We start from the raw sequence: 17384 nt of genomic DNA, 5'->3' as shown, positions 1-17384 counted from the left end.
TCAACAGCAAAGTTAATATGATGGAATCACATTTTATTATTATCATTGTCTTTCGTTTTTTTAAAAAAAATCTTGTTGCTGTCAAATCTCACTTGGAAGAAAACAGTTCAGTTGGTAACACTATGACATTTTAGGAAACATAGGTTTGTTGGTAGTTAAAAAAAAGAAAAGAAAAGTGAAATCCAGTCTCTCTCTCTCTCTCAGTTTTTTTTCTTAATTTCTTTTTTTCCATGTTGGTTTGTAGTTTGTGTTGCGGGCCTTTCATCTGTCAGTCATATTTGTAATGAAGCGTGGAAAGTGGAATTTTACAATGAATAGAAAATGATTCTCTATTGTGATCCAATGTAAACGGATGCTGCCTTTTCGAGCGGAATTGTCAGCCTGTGAATCCATATATACATACACACATATATATGGCATGTGTGAACGTTCGTGTATTTCCGAGGTAAAGCAGATAATTTTTCTTCTTTCCCCTGCCACCACTGTGCACGATCACTGCTTACATTTGATGGAGTAGGAAGGAAAGAGAAAAGAGAGAGAGAAAAATGAAAAGAATGGAAGTTCCATTCGTTGTGTTGTTCCTGTGAGAGAAGACTGCATTGTTCTGTCTTCCGATTCATCTGCTTGCAACATGATACTGCGCCACCTCACACAATCGTATATATACGTATGTAATCCTGTAAGAAAAGAGGCCTGGTTTTTATCCCCGAAGAAAACAATGGAAACAAGGGAAGATTACATCTGCCCCGGAAGGGCTCAGTGAATCGATGTGCCAATTAGATGAAAGTACCAGTTTGATTGGTTGATCATCTCTGTTTCTTAACCAGTGGCTCTTACCCTTATTTTGCTTTAAACCACAAGTTATTGATTTCGTATTTGTATCAAGTCTCCAGAAAAAAAATGTATGGTCTATAGTCAACCTGATTGCTTTCAGTTCGGTAAAAGGTGCTAAGTATATTAGGTCCCGTTGTCGTTACTCCTGGGGTTCTTATATCGGAGTTTACTGTCGACAATCTAACCTTAATTAGACTTAAGTCTGATATTGTTAGTTAAGTTAGGAACTGTAAACTAAAGTAATTTCCCTTACTTATGGCCAATTGTGTAGAGTACCAAATTATTGCCAATAATTCATTCCTTATATATATCATCGTACATGTTAAGCCTAGTCACATCTAAACTTCAAATAGCACAAAACCTTTTTATTAGGATCATGCAGTGAGACTAAGAAGATTCTACCAATACGTCCGCCACACCGTAACTAACTAACCAGATGATTGCACTATCAGAACATGATGGTGATGGCACTCTCTTCTCCGTACCAAGATCGTGGAAATGTAAAACCCTAATTGCACAGTGTCCATGCACCACATTAGCTTTACCGATCGGGGCCATTGGATCCAGTTTCTACCTTGTATTCCTATTTCTGCGAGATCCATCTTAATATTGTCCTCCCATCTGCGTCTGGATCTTCGTAATGATTGTTTTCTGATTGGATTTTGCAGTTAAAACTTTGATAGCATTCGTACTTTCTTGCATCCTGTCTACATGACATGCCCACCTGAACCTGCTAGACGTAATTACTGCCGTATATGAATTGTGCTTTTTTAATATAGAGGAAAATACAGTGTATCTCTTTAAACAAACAAACAAAAAAAAAAAATCACAAACTTATCACATAGAATTAGTGTAGATGAGCTATTTATCTGGCTTTATATATTAAGCAGGTATTTCTTCTTTTTATTGCAGCATCCTTACCCATCGGAAGACCAGAAAAAACAGTTGGCGCAAGATACGGGGTTAACCATCTTACAAGTCAATAATTGGTGAGTACGGTATTTGTAACTTTTAATATATTGTTATAATTAGGGATGGCCTTTTTCGAAAAATCTGTTTTTCAATTTGCGGAAACTTTATTTTTTCGATTTTTCGTTTCTTTGAAAAAAATTCACTTTCCGGAAAAAAAATTCGTTTTTGAATTTTATTTCTTTTTTTGAAATTTTTTCGTTTTTCGTTTCCGAAAAATTCATTTTTCGGAAAGTTATTTTTCGAAAAAAAAAAAAAAATGGGACCATCCCTAGTTATAATGTGCAGATTTTGAAATATGAATTTCCTTGGAAACAGTGTCCATAGGTTATTTTTCAAAATTATATGTAGTGCAGAGTTATTCAGTAAGGTTGGAAGAGATTATGTAGGAATTGTATAGGAACTCCTACTTTTAATTAACATTACAGCATGTTCATAAAGTTCGTATGTTATAAACGTTTCGCGAGTGAGAAGTACGATCTGAACTTATAAAAACACCTCAACACGTGACATTTACCATGTCAAACAGACGTTATTCATCAAGCGTTGTGTTCCATGCGTAACATACTTTATTTACCATGCTAAGCTAAACATGCCTTCTTACCAAGCTTTCTTTACCGTAAAAACAAGCGTTACTTACCATGCTAAACATTCAGTATATTATTTACCAGGCGTTGTTTAGTATTCTGAGCTAAATTATTATTTACCACGATAAACATACGTTATTTTTCAAGTCAACTTGTTTCTTACAATAACAAACAATAAAAAGAATGTAATTTCCTTCAAAAGTTTACAATAGAGATATTACATATTCAACATACATAACAGATAATCTTATCATTACGTTACGGAAATTTTTAGCTTGAAATTTTGGATCCATAACAATTTACTCAAAATATTTCCGAGTTTTGAAGTAAACAACACGTGTCTACGTATTGTCATCATATAAGAGACATTTTGAGCCCTGTCCGTTGGTCTCGTGGCTAGTGCGTGTGCCTTGGCATATGCATGTGGCTCTGGGTTCGATTCTCGGTAGGGGAGAACAAAAAAAAATAATAATTTCACAATCATTCATTTTTATGATGGCCGGCCAAAGAAGAAGTGGAGAGATTGTGTTAAGAACGTAATGCTGTAATGTGGTATCACAGCGGATGTGACACAAGATAGAAACAGGTGGAGGACAGAGATCCGGAAAGGTGACCTCAGCTAACTGGGAAAAACAGCCTTAGAAGATTCACTTTCATTAACCACCAAACAACTTGACGTAACAGGTCATTTCAAGACCTGAGCCGCTCCAACGCCATCTGTCAGAGACTGGCTGAACTACGTCCAGTCCAGCGACGAGCCCTGTCACTAACCGGCATTTTCTAGAACTTTCTAGACCTAGTGACCGTCACGCCTTTCTTTCACGTGACTCCCCAGTTTGCCTCATTACGCTGGGCAATTGAGAAGCACCGGCTGGGAATCGAACCCGGGACCACGCTCTAACCATTAGACTACGGTGCTCCCACTTTCATTAACCGTCTGTCTTTTTATAGACTAAAGGGCATGATTGTGGGATCATTTCATTTCGAGACATTTTGAAAAGTGTGTGTGTGTGTGTGTGTATCTATTTTCTGCCGCAATTCGCCAAAGTATTGCGAGGTCTTAAGAAGGTGCTGATTAACAAAAAAGGTTGAGAACCAATATCCTGAAGAATGACATGAGGAGTAAGAAAAGATTTGGATCTGGAGATGCATCTTTGGAGATATTATAACCGTGAGAGAGATCTCCAGAATGGTTCTTATTGTTTCGTTACTAAAGTAGCGCTGACTTGTGAAGCCAATCCGAGCTAAAAACGTGTTAATTTATGACTTCTTCTACCTCCCTTATCCCCCTCCCCCTGAGCAAAGCTCTGATTCGCCAGGAGATCGATTTTGTTAATCCAACCGTTAAGTAATCATGTTTCTCTCCCCGTTCATCCCATCCCATCTTAAAAAAAAGAAAAGAAAAAAGAAAGAAAATGTATCTAATTCATAGATCTGCTGGATGTCAAGACTTTTCGTACAGCTTAATTCCACGCAGACTAATGCTTCCGTTTCTTGGCACACAGAGGAGCCATTGTCGCAGGCACTGGCAACACCTTCGCTATGAAAGACGAAGAACGATAAATTTCTTGTGTGTGTGTGTGTGTGTGAACAAGGTGTTTCCGCCTCGTGATATTCCAAGTCGTATTTTATGCAGCATAAATACCACAAATGTTACAATAACAGGGAGCAATTAATTTTGTTTAATTGAACTTCCACGGAAAGTATGTTGCAATGCAACCACACATTTAACTTTGGTGCGTGAGGTCCAGGGTTCAGTTCGCGATGGGTAGAGAATTTTCGGTGTTGATAAATGCAGAGGTATCTAAATCAAGAAGTAACGATCTCTAATTTAGAGAGCCAGAAATAACGGCAGTTTGGCCGACCATAGTTATGTCAAGCGTAACTGAAATAATGTTATTCTTATTTTTGGTGCGATTGGGTGCTGAATTCGATTTTTTGGCGAAGTTCGACAATTTTTCAAGTTTATCCATCATAGTGAGATAAGATGGTGTATGGTACTATTTTTTTGCGTCAAGATTAAGGCGGGCATAGAAACCGGTTCCATTTTCTATCAATAGAGCGGTTTCCATTTTAAATTCGGTTCGGTTTTCCATATAAAAAAAACTGTTTTGGTTTTAAAACTTTTTAAAAAAATAGTTCAGTTTTCTATTAAAAACTTTTTACTTGGTTAACTTATTTGAAAGTGCATACTTTAAGAACAGATACTGGCTGCGACGAAAATGAGACTGCTTTCAGTAAAAACCGAAAACTCTTTTTCCATAATTGAAAATAGTTTGCCATAATTGAAAGAAAACCGAAACTGCTTTCGGTAAAAACCGGTCTTTGAAGAAAACCTAAATGTATGTTTTCGATTTTCCACAAACTGTTTCTGGTTTTTATACCTAGATATATTTAAAAAAAAAAAATTCCTCATACTTTGTGAAGACAAACAGAAAAAGTGAAGTTGAAAGTCGATGCCTTATCCAGTTATCTTCCAGTGCTATTAAGCCGACCAAAACGCTCAAATGTGCTGAAAAAAAAAAGTACAAATTATCTTATGATTGTGTGCTTTATCCAAGAAACAAACGCAGGACTACGCACATGAAACACAAGTCTGATAATTTTAGGATTTCGAAGTATATACATTGAGAAAAATCGGTTATACGGTCAGCGCTATATTGTACAAATATACGGTGTCCTTATGTTTATTACGGGAATCAGTACGGAGCATACAATATTCATATGCTACATAGTGCTACCATTTTTCCTGCTTAGATGTTACATCATTCTGTTGCAGAATGTCTGACATCTAATAGTGTTCCGTATATTGCATACGTCAGCTATATGTTACATACGTTAATTTGTATGTGAGATTCTGACCACCTATATACTGTTTATTCGTTCGTACGTATAAAATATAGTTTTCCAGTTACACGTTTGTTGTACGTTAAGTTCAAAAGCTACAGGATTTACACGTAACCTACGTTTTTACGTGCGCCACATACTTTTTTTCTCTGTGTATTTAACCAAATATTGGGATAATATATAATTAATTAATATTCATCCAATGAGCTGTAATATTTATAGCCAGAGAAAGCTAATTAAAAAGTTTTTAGTTTAACTAGATTTATTTTTCTGTGCTCCACATCACCAAACTTTTAATTGCACTCCCTAATTGTCATGTAGAAAACTTCACTGTAATGTGATCCTGTCAACGCGTCTAGGCAGAAAGCACTTTATCCGTAATTAGCAAAACCGAAGTTATTTAGAGAAACAAACAAACGACGAGCGCAAAGTGATTGTTGTTTGTGTAACGCCATAGGCGTTTTGGAGGTGGTGGTGGGGAGCATCTCGTTTCATATCTTCGTTGGCATTCATATCAAAACCATCCTTTCGTGCTCCAACGCTTGGAACTTCTTAGTGAAAGAACATTTTCTTCAGTAGGTGCGTTTGTGACGTCACAAGCGTCTTTTATCCCTTCTATTCCGTCGGTTAAGGGGCGGGTTTTAAGATGGAAGAGAGACATGAAGGCGAGGAGAGGTAAGCGACGAAATTGGATCCGGTTGGTGCATTAATAAATTATTATTCACCCAACAATTAGCACAAGGAGCTGTGTAATGAGGGTAAATTGTTTTGTGTTCCCGAATGTATCTTGAGTACATTTAGAGAATATATATATAAAAGAGAGAAATGCTTTCATATTGTCTATACTCTCTGCAACCAGTCTATTTGAAGAGTTTCACTCTACGAGAAGAGAGTGAGGGTGGGAGATACAACTTAAACAGTCAAAAATTTGGGAACAGAACTTTACTAGAAATAGGAAACGAAACTGGCATGCAGGTTTACTTCAAAATAGCCACAACTTGAATTGTAGGTCCTAAATAAATAAATAAATAAATAAACGTGTTTTCTAAAGAAAAACTTCACGAGTAATATTTATTGTTTCTTTAGAGAAATGTGAAAAGTATATGTAAAAACAAGTAGAAAAAATGGCGCTTAAAATGTGTTGAAAACCTATCTATCTATATAAATAAATAAAAATGAAAGTGAGTAATAACACTTTAGTTTGTGACTTAATAACTCTTGAACCGCCCTACCCATCTCCATTAAATTTTCAACATAAATGATGTTCAGGCCTGGGATGCTTTTTTTTTTTTTTTTTTTTATCATTGCACTTTGACGGTGTAACCTAGAGGCGGAAGATATGTATGTATATAAATGATCAGATATTAGGCCGAGTCCATAGTTTTCGGGGTCGCTAAGATGAACGCTGAGACGGCATAACTGTGGGACGAAAAAACTTAAGGATTTCATTTCATTTCATTTTTTTTTTTTTTTTAATTTCAAAACACTTGTTTGCATGTTATCACTGTAAATATATTTACGAAAGAATACATGCAATTCACACTTTAATAAGTTTGTACTTGTAAATGTATATTTTATTTCCTGCTTCTTGATTCTGGTACTTGGCGATCCAGAAAATTGAAGTTTTACTGTATGAGGTTTTCATTGCCACAGAGGTTTAAGGGTCAGAAAAAAAAGGGACGGAAAGCTTTACAACGTGTAGAAGGAAAGGAAATTTTCGTAAATGTTTATATTGTTTAGAAAAAGGATTTTTTTTTAAAAAAAAAATCTTACCCCTTATTCTGTCGTTTTTACGCCATGTTCCTTGTGTCTGTGTGTTTTTTAGTAGAGACGCCACCAAAAACTACTTTCTTTTTCTCTTCATTTTAAACGGCTTCATCGCAGTCGTAAAACGCAAACTACACCATCTTTAGCAGTTGAATTCAACTAACGAGAGAGTAAAAGAACGGGAGAAAATGACCGTCAGATGGGAATAGTGTTCCGATCCTTAAGTACTCCTTACGTATAGACAGCCATGCACACACATACGCAGCAGAAATAGTCGTGTTGTAGGGGCAAAGAAACAAGCGTTGATGGTGTCATTTTTTTTTCGTTTTCTTTTTTATTAAGTAAATTTAAAGCAGCGTAGTTCACTAGATGGCACCGCTTTACCTCATATCTTTTTTTCGTATTATCTTTTTTTTGTACTCTTCAACAATAAGAAAGTTAAAGCAAAAAGTATAAAGTAAAAGAAAACACTTGGGTTTAATCTATTACTTATTGTTAGAAGTGACAAATATTTACAGGTATTAAATAGCGAGTAGTTTTGATGTGGATTTTATTCCGAGGCATAAAAATGGCCAAAGTTTGAATCTCTCTCAGGACATGGGTGTTATTATCTTTCCTTTATCATTCATTTCATTATCAGGGAACACTGTAGCTCAGCGGTACAGTGCTTATCTCTGTGCGTTGGTCCCAGGTTTGATCCCCGGCCAAGAGGGTTTTTGGTAGATAACAGCGTGCCCATGGGTTTTCTTGGGGGTACTCCCGTTTCCTCCCACTTTTTATTTCACCAATTCTTGTATTATCATTCAATTGCTTTAATTATTGTCTCCTTAGTCTAACGGGCATAAACATGGGACGTTAAACTCAAAGATTTCATTTCATTTCAAGTTACTTTTTGTCGTCTTCGTTGATTTAATGAGAGATCCGGGTTCGATACCGGAGCAGGAGCTCATGTGGTTTCGAACCCACGTTAAGCCTTAGTAAGTCCATGTATCATACCATGCTTCGAAAGTGAAAGGGACGCTACTAACCAACAAACCAATACATTGACTTAATAGGCAGAATCGCTGCCAACTAACATTGGCTTCGATATTGTTGTGAAATTAAATCTCTAAATGTCTGCAATTACAAACTTTTAAAAACAAGATGAGATAATTAGATACATTGTGAGGCGGAGAAATCACGCCGTTAGCTACGAAGGAAATAGAAGAAAGAATATCTAGAGGAAGGTCACGATTGAAGTACATATGAACTAAATAATGCAGGATATAGGGAAGAAAGGGTAAATAGAAATAGAAAGTGAGGCTCAGAACAAGGGAAAATGGAAAGTTGCGTCAAACCAATCCAATGGAAATGAAAAGTCTGGCTCAGAATACGGAAAAATGGAAAGTTGCATCGAACCAATCCAATGGAAATGAAAAGTCTGGCTCAGAATAGTGAAATTCGAAAGCTGCGTCAAACTAATCCAATGGAAATGAAAAGTCTGGCTCAGAATAGTGAACTTCGAAAGCTGCGTCAAACCAATCCAATGGAAATGAAAAGTCTGGCTCAGAATAGGTGAAATTCGAAAGCTGCGTCAAACCAATCCAATGGAAATGAAAAGCCTGGCTTAGAATAGGGAAAAATGGAAAGTTGCATCAAACCAATCCAATGGAAATGAAAAGTCTGGCTCAGAATAGTGAAATTCGAAAGCTGCGTCAAATCAATCCAATGGAAATGAAAAGTCTGGCTCAGAATAGGTGAAATTTAAAAGCTGCGTCAAACCAATCCAATGGAAATGAAAAGTCTGGCTCAGAATAGGGAAAAATGGAAAGCCGCGTCAAACCAATCCAATGGAAATGAAAAGTTTGGCTCAGAATAGGTAAAATTTGAAAGCTGCATCAAACTAATCCAATGGAAATGAAGTCTGGCTCAGAATAGGAGAAAATGGAAAGTTGTCTCAAACCAATCCAATGCTTGCTGACCTGAGAAAATGATCTATTATTATTATGTGTTCTATTATCTTCATATATATTACATGGATTATGACCACTTTGCCTCAGTGGTAGAGGTGGGCTACTCCTTGGTTCATTGGGGTCCTTGGTTCAGTCTTAGCTTACGTAAAGTGTACTTTGTGATGAACAAACACCGTGTATCTAAGTTTTCTCCCGTTTCCTCCCACTTTCTTCCTTCCATCATTCCATTCATTCTCATCATCATCATCTCCTTTAGTCTCATTATGGGGCGTTAAACGAGAAATTTATTTTAATTTCATGTATTTCACTTACATCCCGGTTCCATTCTGTTATTTTTTTCTTTTGGCCACGCTTCTCTTCCGTTATATTTGAATCCAAATGCACAGTACACAAAACGTTGCACGAACATTATCACGTCAAACAGTTGCACTTTGGCACTTTCAGTGATTGAGACAAAATTGATTAATTAAAATGGAGTCGGATTGTCAACAACCAAATTAACCTAATTTCTCTTGTATTTTCTGAAGTCATTGTGTGACGGGTGAGAGTTTGAATCATAAGGCGACGGCTACTTATGAAATGGAATGAAAACAGACATGATCTCGTGGTAAACAGAAGATATTTTTCGCCTGAAATTTTAGAACCTATTGGAAATCTTAATTGCTTTTTCTTCACGGAACAAAAGATGTGGAAAAGAACTCAATCCGTTTTGACAGCTGTTTTTCATAATCATTTCTCAACGAATTAATCGCTGCTATCTTTAGTATTTCTCTCATTTAGTGGTTCGTCTGTCTCAAAAAGCCCTCGCATTTTGTTCTTTCTTTATTTGCGATTTCAATGTCTTTTTTTTTCTTTCTTTCTGGGCTTGTTTTTGAAGCTCTCTTTGGTGGCGCCATTTTGGAAATGTGATTGGTTTTTACTTTTTTTTTGTTTCTTTCTAACTCTGGTGCCATCTGGTACCAATGGAGTGAAGCTGCAACGACCAACCAGGAGATAGAAAATGGCCAAAAAATGAAAGAGAAAAACGGACAGAGAAATGAGGAGAAAGAATTTAAAAAAAAGTAAAAATAAAAAATAAAAAAATGAGACGCTCTAGCGCTTCGGAGGCATGCTTTGGTCGGAATTACTATGTGACAACGAAAATAGCGAGGGCTTAGATTATGAAGGGGAGAGGTGAGGTGTGTGTTTAGTATTAGGACATTGATCTGAAAGTAAGCGAACAGGGGCGGAGGGAGAAAAACAAAGAGGGAAGTTGGTTCGTATGACTGTTTAATCTCCTACTGCAACCCTCCTTTCTCTCTCTCTCTCTCTCTAATGGCGTACACACACGGGAGAGAAGAGGGGCACCGATGTGTATATATATACATACACACACACACACACACAAATGGAAGGCGGATTGATTAATCGAGTAATTACCGATCAGCTTTCCGTGCTAATTAGATTCCTGGGACTGGAACAACAATGGCGTCTAAATGAGATTATTGCCAAAGTAGGAAGGGCGTCTGTGTATCTATATACATGTGTGTGTGTGTGTGTGTGTAGGGAAAAGAGGGTTTGCAGAGTTTGTCCGGGGGTGTTGCTAGCAATGGCTTTGGCTTTACTAAGAGGAAAGGGGAGAGACAAAGTGTGGGTGGAGAGTTCAGGAGATAGTGCCTGGGAAATAATGCGAGACTACTTATTCTCATTGAGTTTTAGGAGTGTGTTTGTGTGGAAATAGCGAGAAGAAAAGCAAGAAAAGAAGTGAAGCGAAGGAAATATAGAAGAAAAAAGAAAACGAGAGAGAATGTTAGTTGTCAACCACAGCAGACAACGCATGATAGTCCTGCTTTCATTTCCCTTTTTTTTCTTCCTGACGACCCTTATTTTGCCTTCAAGGGGTTGCAAACACCGAGTGGAAGGAGGGGGGACACAAGCGAAATAGATAACCAAAGAACCAGAAAATAAAAGTATGAGAGAGAGAGAGAGGCAAAAATCAAGATGATTGGTGTACGTTAAGAGGTAGAAGAAGAGAAGAGAGGGAAAAATGAAGAGGTCAGAATGATTGCTTGCGTGAAGATCAAAAACCCACATCATCTGGTTGGGAAACGCTGATCTAGAACATAATATTGTGGAGACAATCCTAACGCCTTAGGGCTGGAGTGAGATGGGGGTTACATGGAACAGCCCCTAAGAGATTAGGCAACACATCATAACTTAAAACGTTGTTGGTTGCCTACAAAAACAGAGGTAACACTTTCACTCAAATGCGTATTCTACGAAGGGAATGCGCTAAATATATATATATATATATATATATATATATATATATATATATATATATATATATATATATATATATATATATATATATATATATATATATATATATATATATATATATATTTCATAAATCTATTTTCCTCGTGCGGAGAACAGTGACATTCGGTGTCAATCGTCATTTATTCTACTCAGATCTCTATATTCAAATATTTTGCATATACATTATCCTTTCCAATCGACGAACAGGCATTTTTGATATTGCGCACCGAATCAAACGCAGGACCCCGTACACTAAAAGCGCGCGTGCTAGCTACTGGATAAGCAGGGAGAGATTGCTGTTTCTGTTGTTATAGTCTTTGGCAACAACATATCCAACATAACACGTATTTTGTCAAACTGCTAGACGCCAGCTTTCCTTAACCACTCGAGGCGAATACTGAAAATGTATGTGATCTATGCAACCAGCATATCTTCCTTGTGATTGTGAATTGTATATCAGTACAGGATAAAATTTTCCACACATGCTGTTAGAAAAGATGATAAGTTATTGTGATAAAGTTTAGTTCGTCTGTACAAATATGAAGATGATTTGAGAGAGAGGAAGAAACTCTCATGAATGACTGTTGCTAAAATTCAATACTACTCACACATGCTTCTAGTATGGTTCTATATCGTAGTACTACTACTATTTTTTCACTCTTTTGTGTGTATTTTGTAATGTGTATATATAAAATAAGTGAAACGACTGGAGATTGTCCAGTGTCTGCATAGAGTTCTCTTTCGGGTGATAAATGAGTGTTGCCCGTCTGTTATCAGTCCCATGAAGATCTTCGTTTGCTCTCCCCTTTCAGCGACCCCAGCGAGCTTCGTTATGGTAGGGCGGTTGGTTATATGACGGGCATTAACGTTCTATCAACTGCTCCCATGGCGTACGCTCATCAGGCCAAAAGAGAGGGACTACAGATTTTTTTTTTTTTTTCACATTCAGTCAGTAGACGAAATGAATACTGGTGGTTCTCGTGTTTGAAGATAGCGGACGGATGTTGTTTTAAAGTTTCATGGACGGATATTGGGGAAATGAGAGGCTCTCTCATCGTGGTTGCAGCGAAATTATTCTGACTGCTATCATTGGAGACTATTGATAACGCAAAAGTTCGCATACGTTACAATCCCAATGCAAATAAAACCAGGGACAAATAAGTACCAACCGCATTTATGGACGAATGTGATAACAGTATCTCTTAATGCACTTTTTACCTTTTTGCTACAGTGGGAGTAGAATCTCTCTAAATGCTATTGGAGAAGAGCTTTTTTTTTTTTTTTAATCTGCTGGTTTTAAGCAACAGACTGACTTGCGTTGTGTGTTATAATCGCGGTTATAAATATTATTTTCATCATTGTATGTTACTGATAGGTTTCCTAGCTGCACTAGAATGCCGATTTTCGTGAGGAGAGTGAAGTCAAGCAGTGCAGGGTTTGATCTGAAGAAAAGTGGATGATCGTTCGTATTCACCAAGTGGTGTTGGTATTGCGACATTCACCCAGCGTCGTGAGGAAATTGGGGAGCCACTTGAAAGATAGAAATAGTGAACTCTGGTCTAGAAATCTAGAATTAACTGCGAGGGGAGCCGATGTGTGCCTCAAGCCGCTGGTATTCTCTGGCCTCTAGGGCTGTTACACCAGGAGTTTAGTAGATGTTTTAATGCAAAAGCTTCCCTCGATTAACCTCTTTGTCTCAGCGTAGTAATTTTCCGCTTATAAAACCTTCCATCATTTGTGTCTTCCGTATATTCCCTCTTCTTCCTTCCACCGTATTTCCCATGGAAGGAAAACGTCATGAATCTCATTTCAATGAATACAATCTCACTTCAGATATGTCTCAACCAGTTTGTATTGCTCTTTCCTGGTCTACTACCTGTGAAACTATGACGCACCTTTAATTGAATGATATATAGTCATTTAATCTTATCCCAATGCGTAACTTGTTCTCCAGTTTTCTCACGGTACTCACTTAACATGGAAAGTTGTACCAGAGCGGGAATCGAATCCAGGACAACTCTTGTTAAGCATTCAGATACGTGGCAGCATTAAAATTAAAATTAAATGAGATTGGAGTCATATTTTCGTACGCTTTTACTAAAAAAGTACGATGAAACTATGATATGAAGTATCCATCTATTCATTATTCGACATCTAAACATAATAGTACAGAAATACATTGCTTCCTCAATTTACTATAAGCAAAGACATTCAATGTATTTGAAATTGTTTAGGAAAATATAATTCGCGGACTAGCCAAAATGTGCAGCAATGATTTCTGCAATATGCCTGTAAGTATGCAACCATCATTCTTTTCTTGGCTTGAAGGTTATATATCCAGGAAGGACACAACTTTCTTACCTTGTTCTTTCTTCATTCCTCTTCAAGTGCGTACTTACAAAAGGTTACGTTGCATTTACATAACGATATATTTCTCTAATTATCCATAATAAATCAGCTTTAAGTATGAAATGCGAATTTCGCGAGTAGCGAGAAAGTAGCGCGAAGCGAAGAAATCAAGTGGGCGTAGATAGTGGTTAGCATTCTTGCTTCAAAATTGTTGATGGGTTTCCTCGAGGGCTTTCCCGTTTCCTCCCACATTCTCATTCTAATGCTTCTTCCGCCATCATTCTCTTGCCTTAATCATCCGTTCCCATTAGGCTAAAGGACATAATCGTGGGGCGTTAAACTAAAATATTTAATTGCTAAAAAATGAAGTTCCGGGCTTAAATCATGCAGCAAGCCATCCTGACTAAGCTTTTCTCAGGGTTTTCAGGTTCCACCAAGCTAATGACGAGATGGTACCTCTGTAAGTTGATGTGTGTTAAATAAAAGAACTATACGAAGAAAGAACTAGATAGAAGTTTGTAGTACCATGTCGACATTTGAGTAGCGACCTGCGGTGGCTCAGTGGTAGAGCGGTCACCTGTGCTGCGTAGAGTCCCTGGTTCGATCCCAGGCTTTTCTCGGAGTTCTCCCGTTTCCTCCCACTTTATTCATTCCACCATTGCATTTATTTTGCATTATCACCTTTAGTCCAGCCGGCATAACCGTGGGAGGTAAAACTGAAAGATTTTTTTTTTTTTTTTTTTTTTGCATTTGTGTGATAAGAAAGAGCGTCTTGTAACAGTTAAACAGTGTCAGCAATTGAATTTATGATATCCTTATTTGAAGTCTAACGGTTGATGAGTTTAGCAATTTTTTTTTTTTAAGGTAGCACCGTAATATTGTACCTCGTTGCTTTTATATTTCTTTACATGCAGTGCAACTGTTGTCATTCCGTAGGTAAAAACGTTGACTTTATAGTAAATAGGATTGGCAGTTTGTGTTGCTTATTCCCCCCTTAAGGTTAGCGGTTGGGCTACTTGTGTGCATTTCCTAAGTGCCATCCGGGCGAAGGGAAAAGAGAGGCCAAAGTGAGCCACGCTATTTTCCTCCCTAATGTATCGTTGTCTCTTTACGACTCAGAGGAGAGCGATTGCCCGCCGAAACTCTCTGACTTACTACTGGACGTCTCTGTTGTTTGTGTGGAAAATGGCCCTTTTCGGATGTCTATCTTCTTCTACTTTTATTCCTGTGACGTCATTGTTCCAGCCACTTGAGCTCTCTTCAGACCAAAACAGTGTCGACAACTGACAAGCAAAGTTAAAGAGTGAGAAGTATGAAGACAACTGGTGCACGATTTAAAGTTGTTGTTTGGTGTTTAATCAAATCCAGAGAATGATTTTGACAAGCACAAAAGTCCTCTTAACATTTTTTTTTCTCCCAGCAAGTCTCAAATAGACTGAGGTTTTCCCGTCGGTGTACTGATTAACGCGATGCCTTTACTGCACAGGGTCCCAGGTTGGATTCCCGGTATGGTGTAGGTCCACGTCTCATATAGCCTTGGTACTTTATAGGGATGCTGAACGTAAATCATCCAACCAAAATCTGAGATAGAGTCGGGGGCCGCAGTGGCTCAGTGAGAGCCTTTACCCCTAGTGCGTAGGGTCCCTGTTTCGATCATAGTAGACTTTGTGTTGGACAAACATCGTGTGCGCGGGTTTTCTCAGGTTCTTCCGTTTCCTCTCACTTTCTTCATTCCACCATTTCATTCATTTCTCATCGTCACCGTCTCCTTTAGCCTAGCCGGCGTAAACGTGAAACGTAATACTAAAAGATTTCATTTCATTTCAAAGATTTCTGAGCCACTCACATTAGCTCAACGGAAGGGTCCGTGGATCGATCTCGAACTATGAAAAGTTGCGATTAGTTGTTTAGCGTCCAGTGGCGGTCATAACGGTTCTGTAAACGCCACTGTGAAAGAGGTCCCCTCAAATAATGAAGCTTGATTTGGATATGGCTTCTATTTTAGTTGTATAGGAGGCTAGGGGACACGGACCGTTTTCGCCGCCACTGGATTTAACATTTTCTTTGTGCATCTGAGCTGTACCACAAGAACCTTCTGTACAAAGTAAGATCTGCATTATTATCTTGGTGGTATCACAGGTAAGGACTTCCTACATCGGGAATCAAACCCCGGGACCATGCAAAAAAGGATATCTCCTTAGCCACTTCGTCACAAAATATAAAATTATGGAAATATCGTCGTGGGTTTTCTTGGGAGTTTTCCCATTTTCTTCTTTACATTTTCTACAAAAATGTACTCACTTAGCGCTTTTCTCGGTATTAGCCTGAGGGTAGCACTGTTTCTTTTCGTGTGCCTGATCCCACTTCAATTATCAAGGGAAATGCATTAGTCTGTTCCGAGAAACTCTCAACCTTCCTCAAATATCGATTCATTTATGTAATCCATGCATATAAAGTACCACTTGACATATCCCGAGCATGTTGGAGAGGTGAAAACGGAATGTTGTAAATAGTGTATTGTGCATTCCTTGCAGTACCGTGCTCGGAATTAAAATAACTGGAGGTCATTAAATATTGCCGCTTTCCAATAGCATTACGTCTTAATACATAGAACAAGAACCAAGTATGGGATGGAAAGATATTACTAAAGCGCCTTAGTTTTCAGATACAGATTCATTTCACTCTAACAACTGAATGATCAGAAGTTGAGCTACACTGCGTAATTGGAACATTAAAACTGAGTATCATCTTGAAAATAGAGTATTATCTAAAATTTATAAGTAAATTTATTCTTATATTAGAATATTTGGTACTGCTACTACCATGTTTTAGGACTCCGATGTTTTAGGATTCATTTTTTTTTTCCTTGACGCAACACACGAATATAGGAATAGTATATTTTGAAGTACAAATGATTTTCAGCTTATTCCTTCACCCATTAGCTCAAGGAAGTTCCTGAAACGAATATTCGGACCCAAAACGAACGGGGACTGGCAGGGAACGGGGCGTTTACCAAACATTGTTAGGGTCATCAAATTTAGAAGGCTCAGGTGGGTAGGTCATGCAGCTAGAATAAAAGAAAGTGGGAAAGCTTTCAAAGTTTCAACTGGAAATCCAATCGGAAAACGACCATTAGGAAGACCTAGGCGCACATGGGAAGACAATATTAAGATGGATCTCGCAGAAATAGGAATACAAAGTAGAAACTGGATCCAGTTGTATAAGGACAGAAGTCAGTGGAGAGCTTTTGTGAACGCGGCATTGAACCTCTTGGCTCCATAGACCATAAAATTAGTTAGTTCCGTACTAGACCTGCATATGTTAGTAATTAATGTTTTGGCTTATCAATAAGGAGGTTCCAGTTTCGAATCCCGTGACCAGTCATTCTGACCTAGAATTTTTCCAAGGTCTTTTCTTCAGTTCTGCCAGCAGAATGCAAATATAAGCCTTATATTCTCTATTCATAAAAAGTCTCTCAGCGATATATCAGGATCGAACTCAGGACCACACAAACAGAAATCTTGCTCATCTAATCCAATCGGTTGCCTTTCACCCTTCAAATGTTTGCTCAGAAGTGCTTAGATTTAAGGAACCACTGTGGTTTGGTGATAGAGCGTTCACCTCTGGTGCATCGGGTTCTTGCTTCGAACCCAACTCGCGCCAAGTGAGTTTTGTGGTAGACAGAAATCGTGTGCGTTCGTTTCCACGCGGTTCTCCGTTTCCTTCCACTTTCTTCATTCCACCATTTTCATTCATTTCTCATCATCACTGTCTCCTC

General features: G+C 37.9%; 1 protein-coding gene across 1 annotated transcript in view; it reads left to right on the top strand.

Moving 5' to 3' along the window:
- The window catches only part of hth (Meis homeobox homothorax), a gene marked incomplete in the record, with an annotated part of 832122 nt that overhangs the window by 681721 nt on the left and 133017 nt on the right, over positions 1 to 17384 (top strand). The window contains 1 exon segment of the mRNA XM_081729908.1: positions 1747 to 1823. Within this exon segment, the coding sequence (XP_081586034.1) occupies positions 1747 to 1823 (77 nt within the window).

Source organism: Thermobia domestica, chromosome 11 (genome assembly GCF_964235325.1).
Source record: "Thermobia domestica chromosome 11, izTheDome1.hap1.1, whole genome shotgun sequence".
In the NCBI taxonomy this organism is placed as follows: Eukaryota; Metazoa; Arthropoda; class Insecta; order Zygentoma; family Lepismatidae; genus Thermobia; species Thermobia domestica.
The sequence above is the reverse complement of the archived record's forward strand: the minus strand, read 5'-3'. Positions and strand labels throughout refer to the sequence as shown.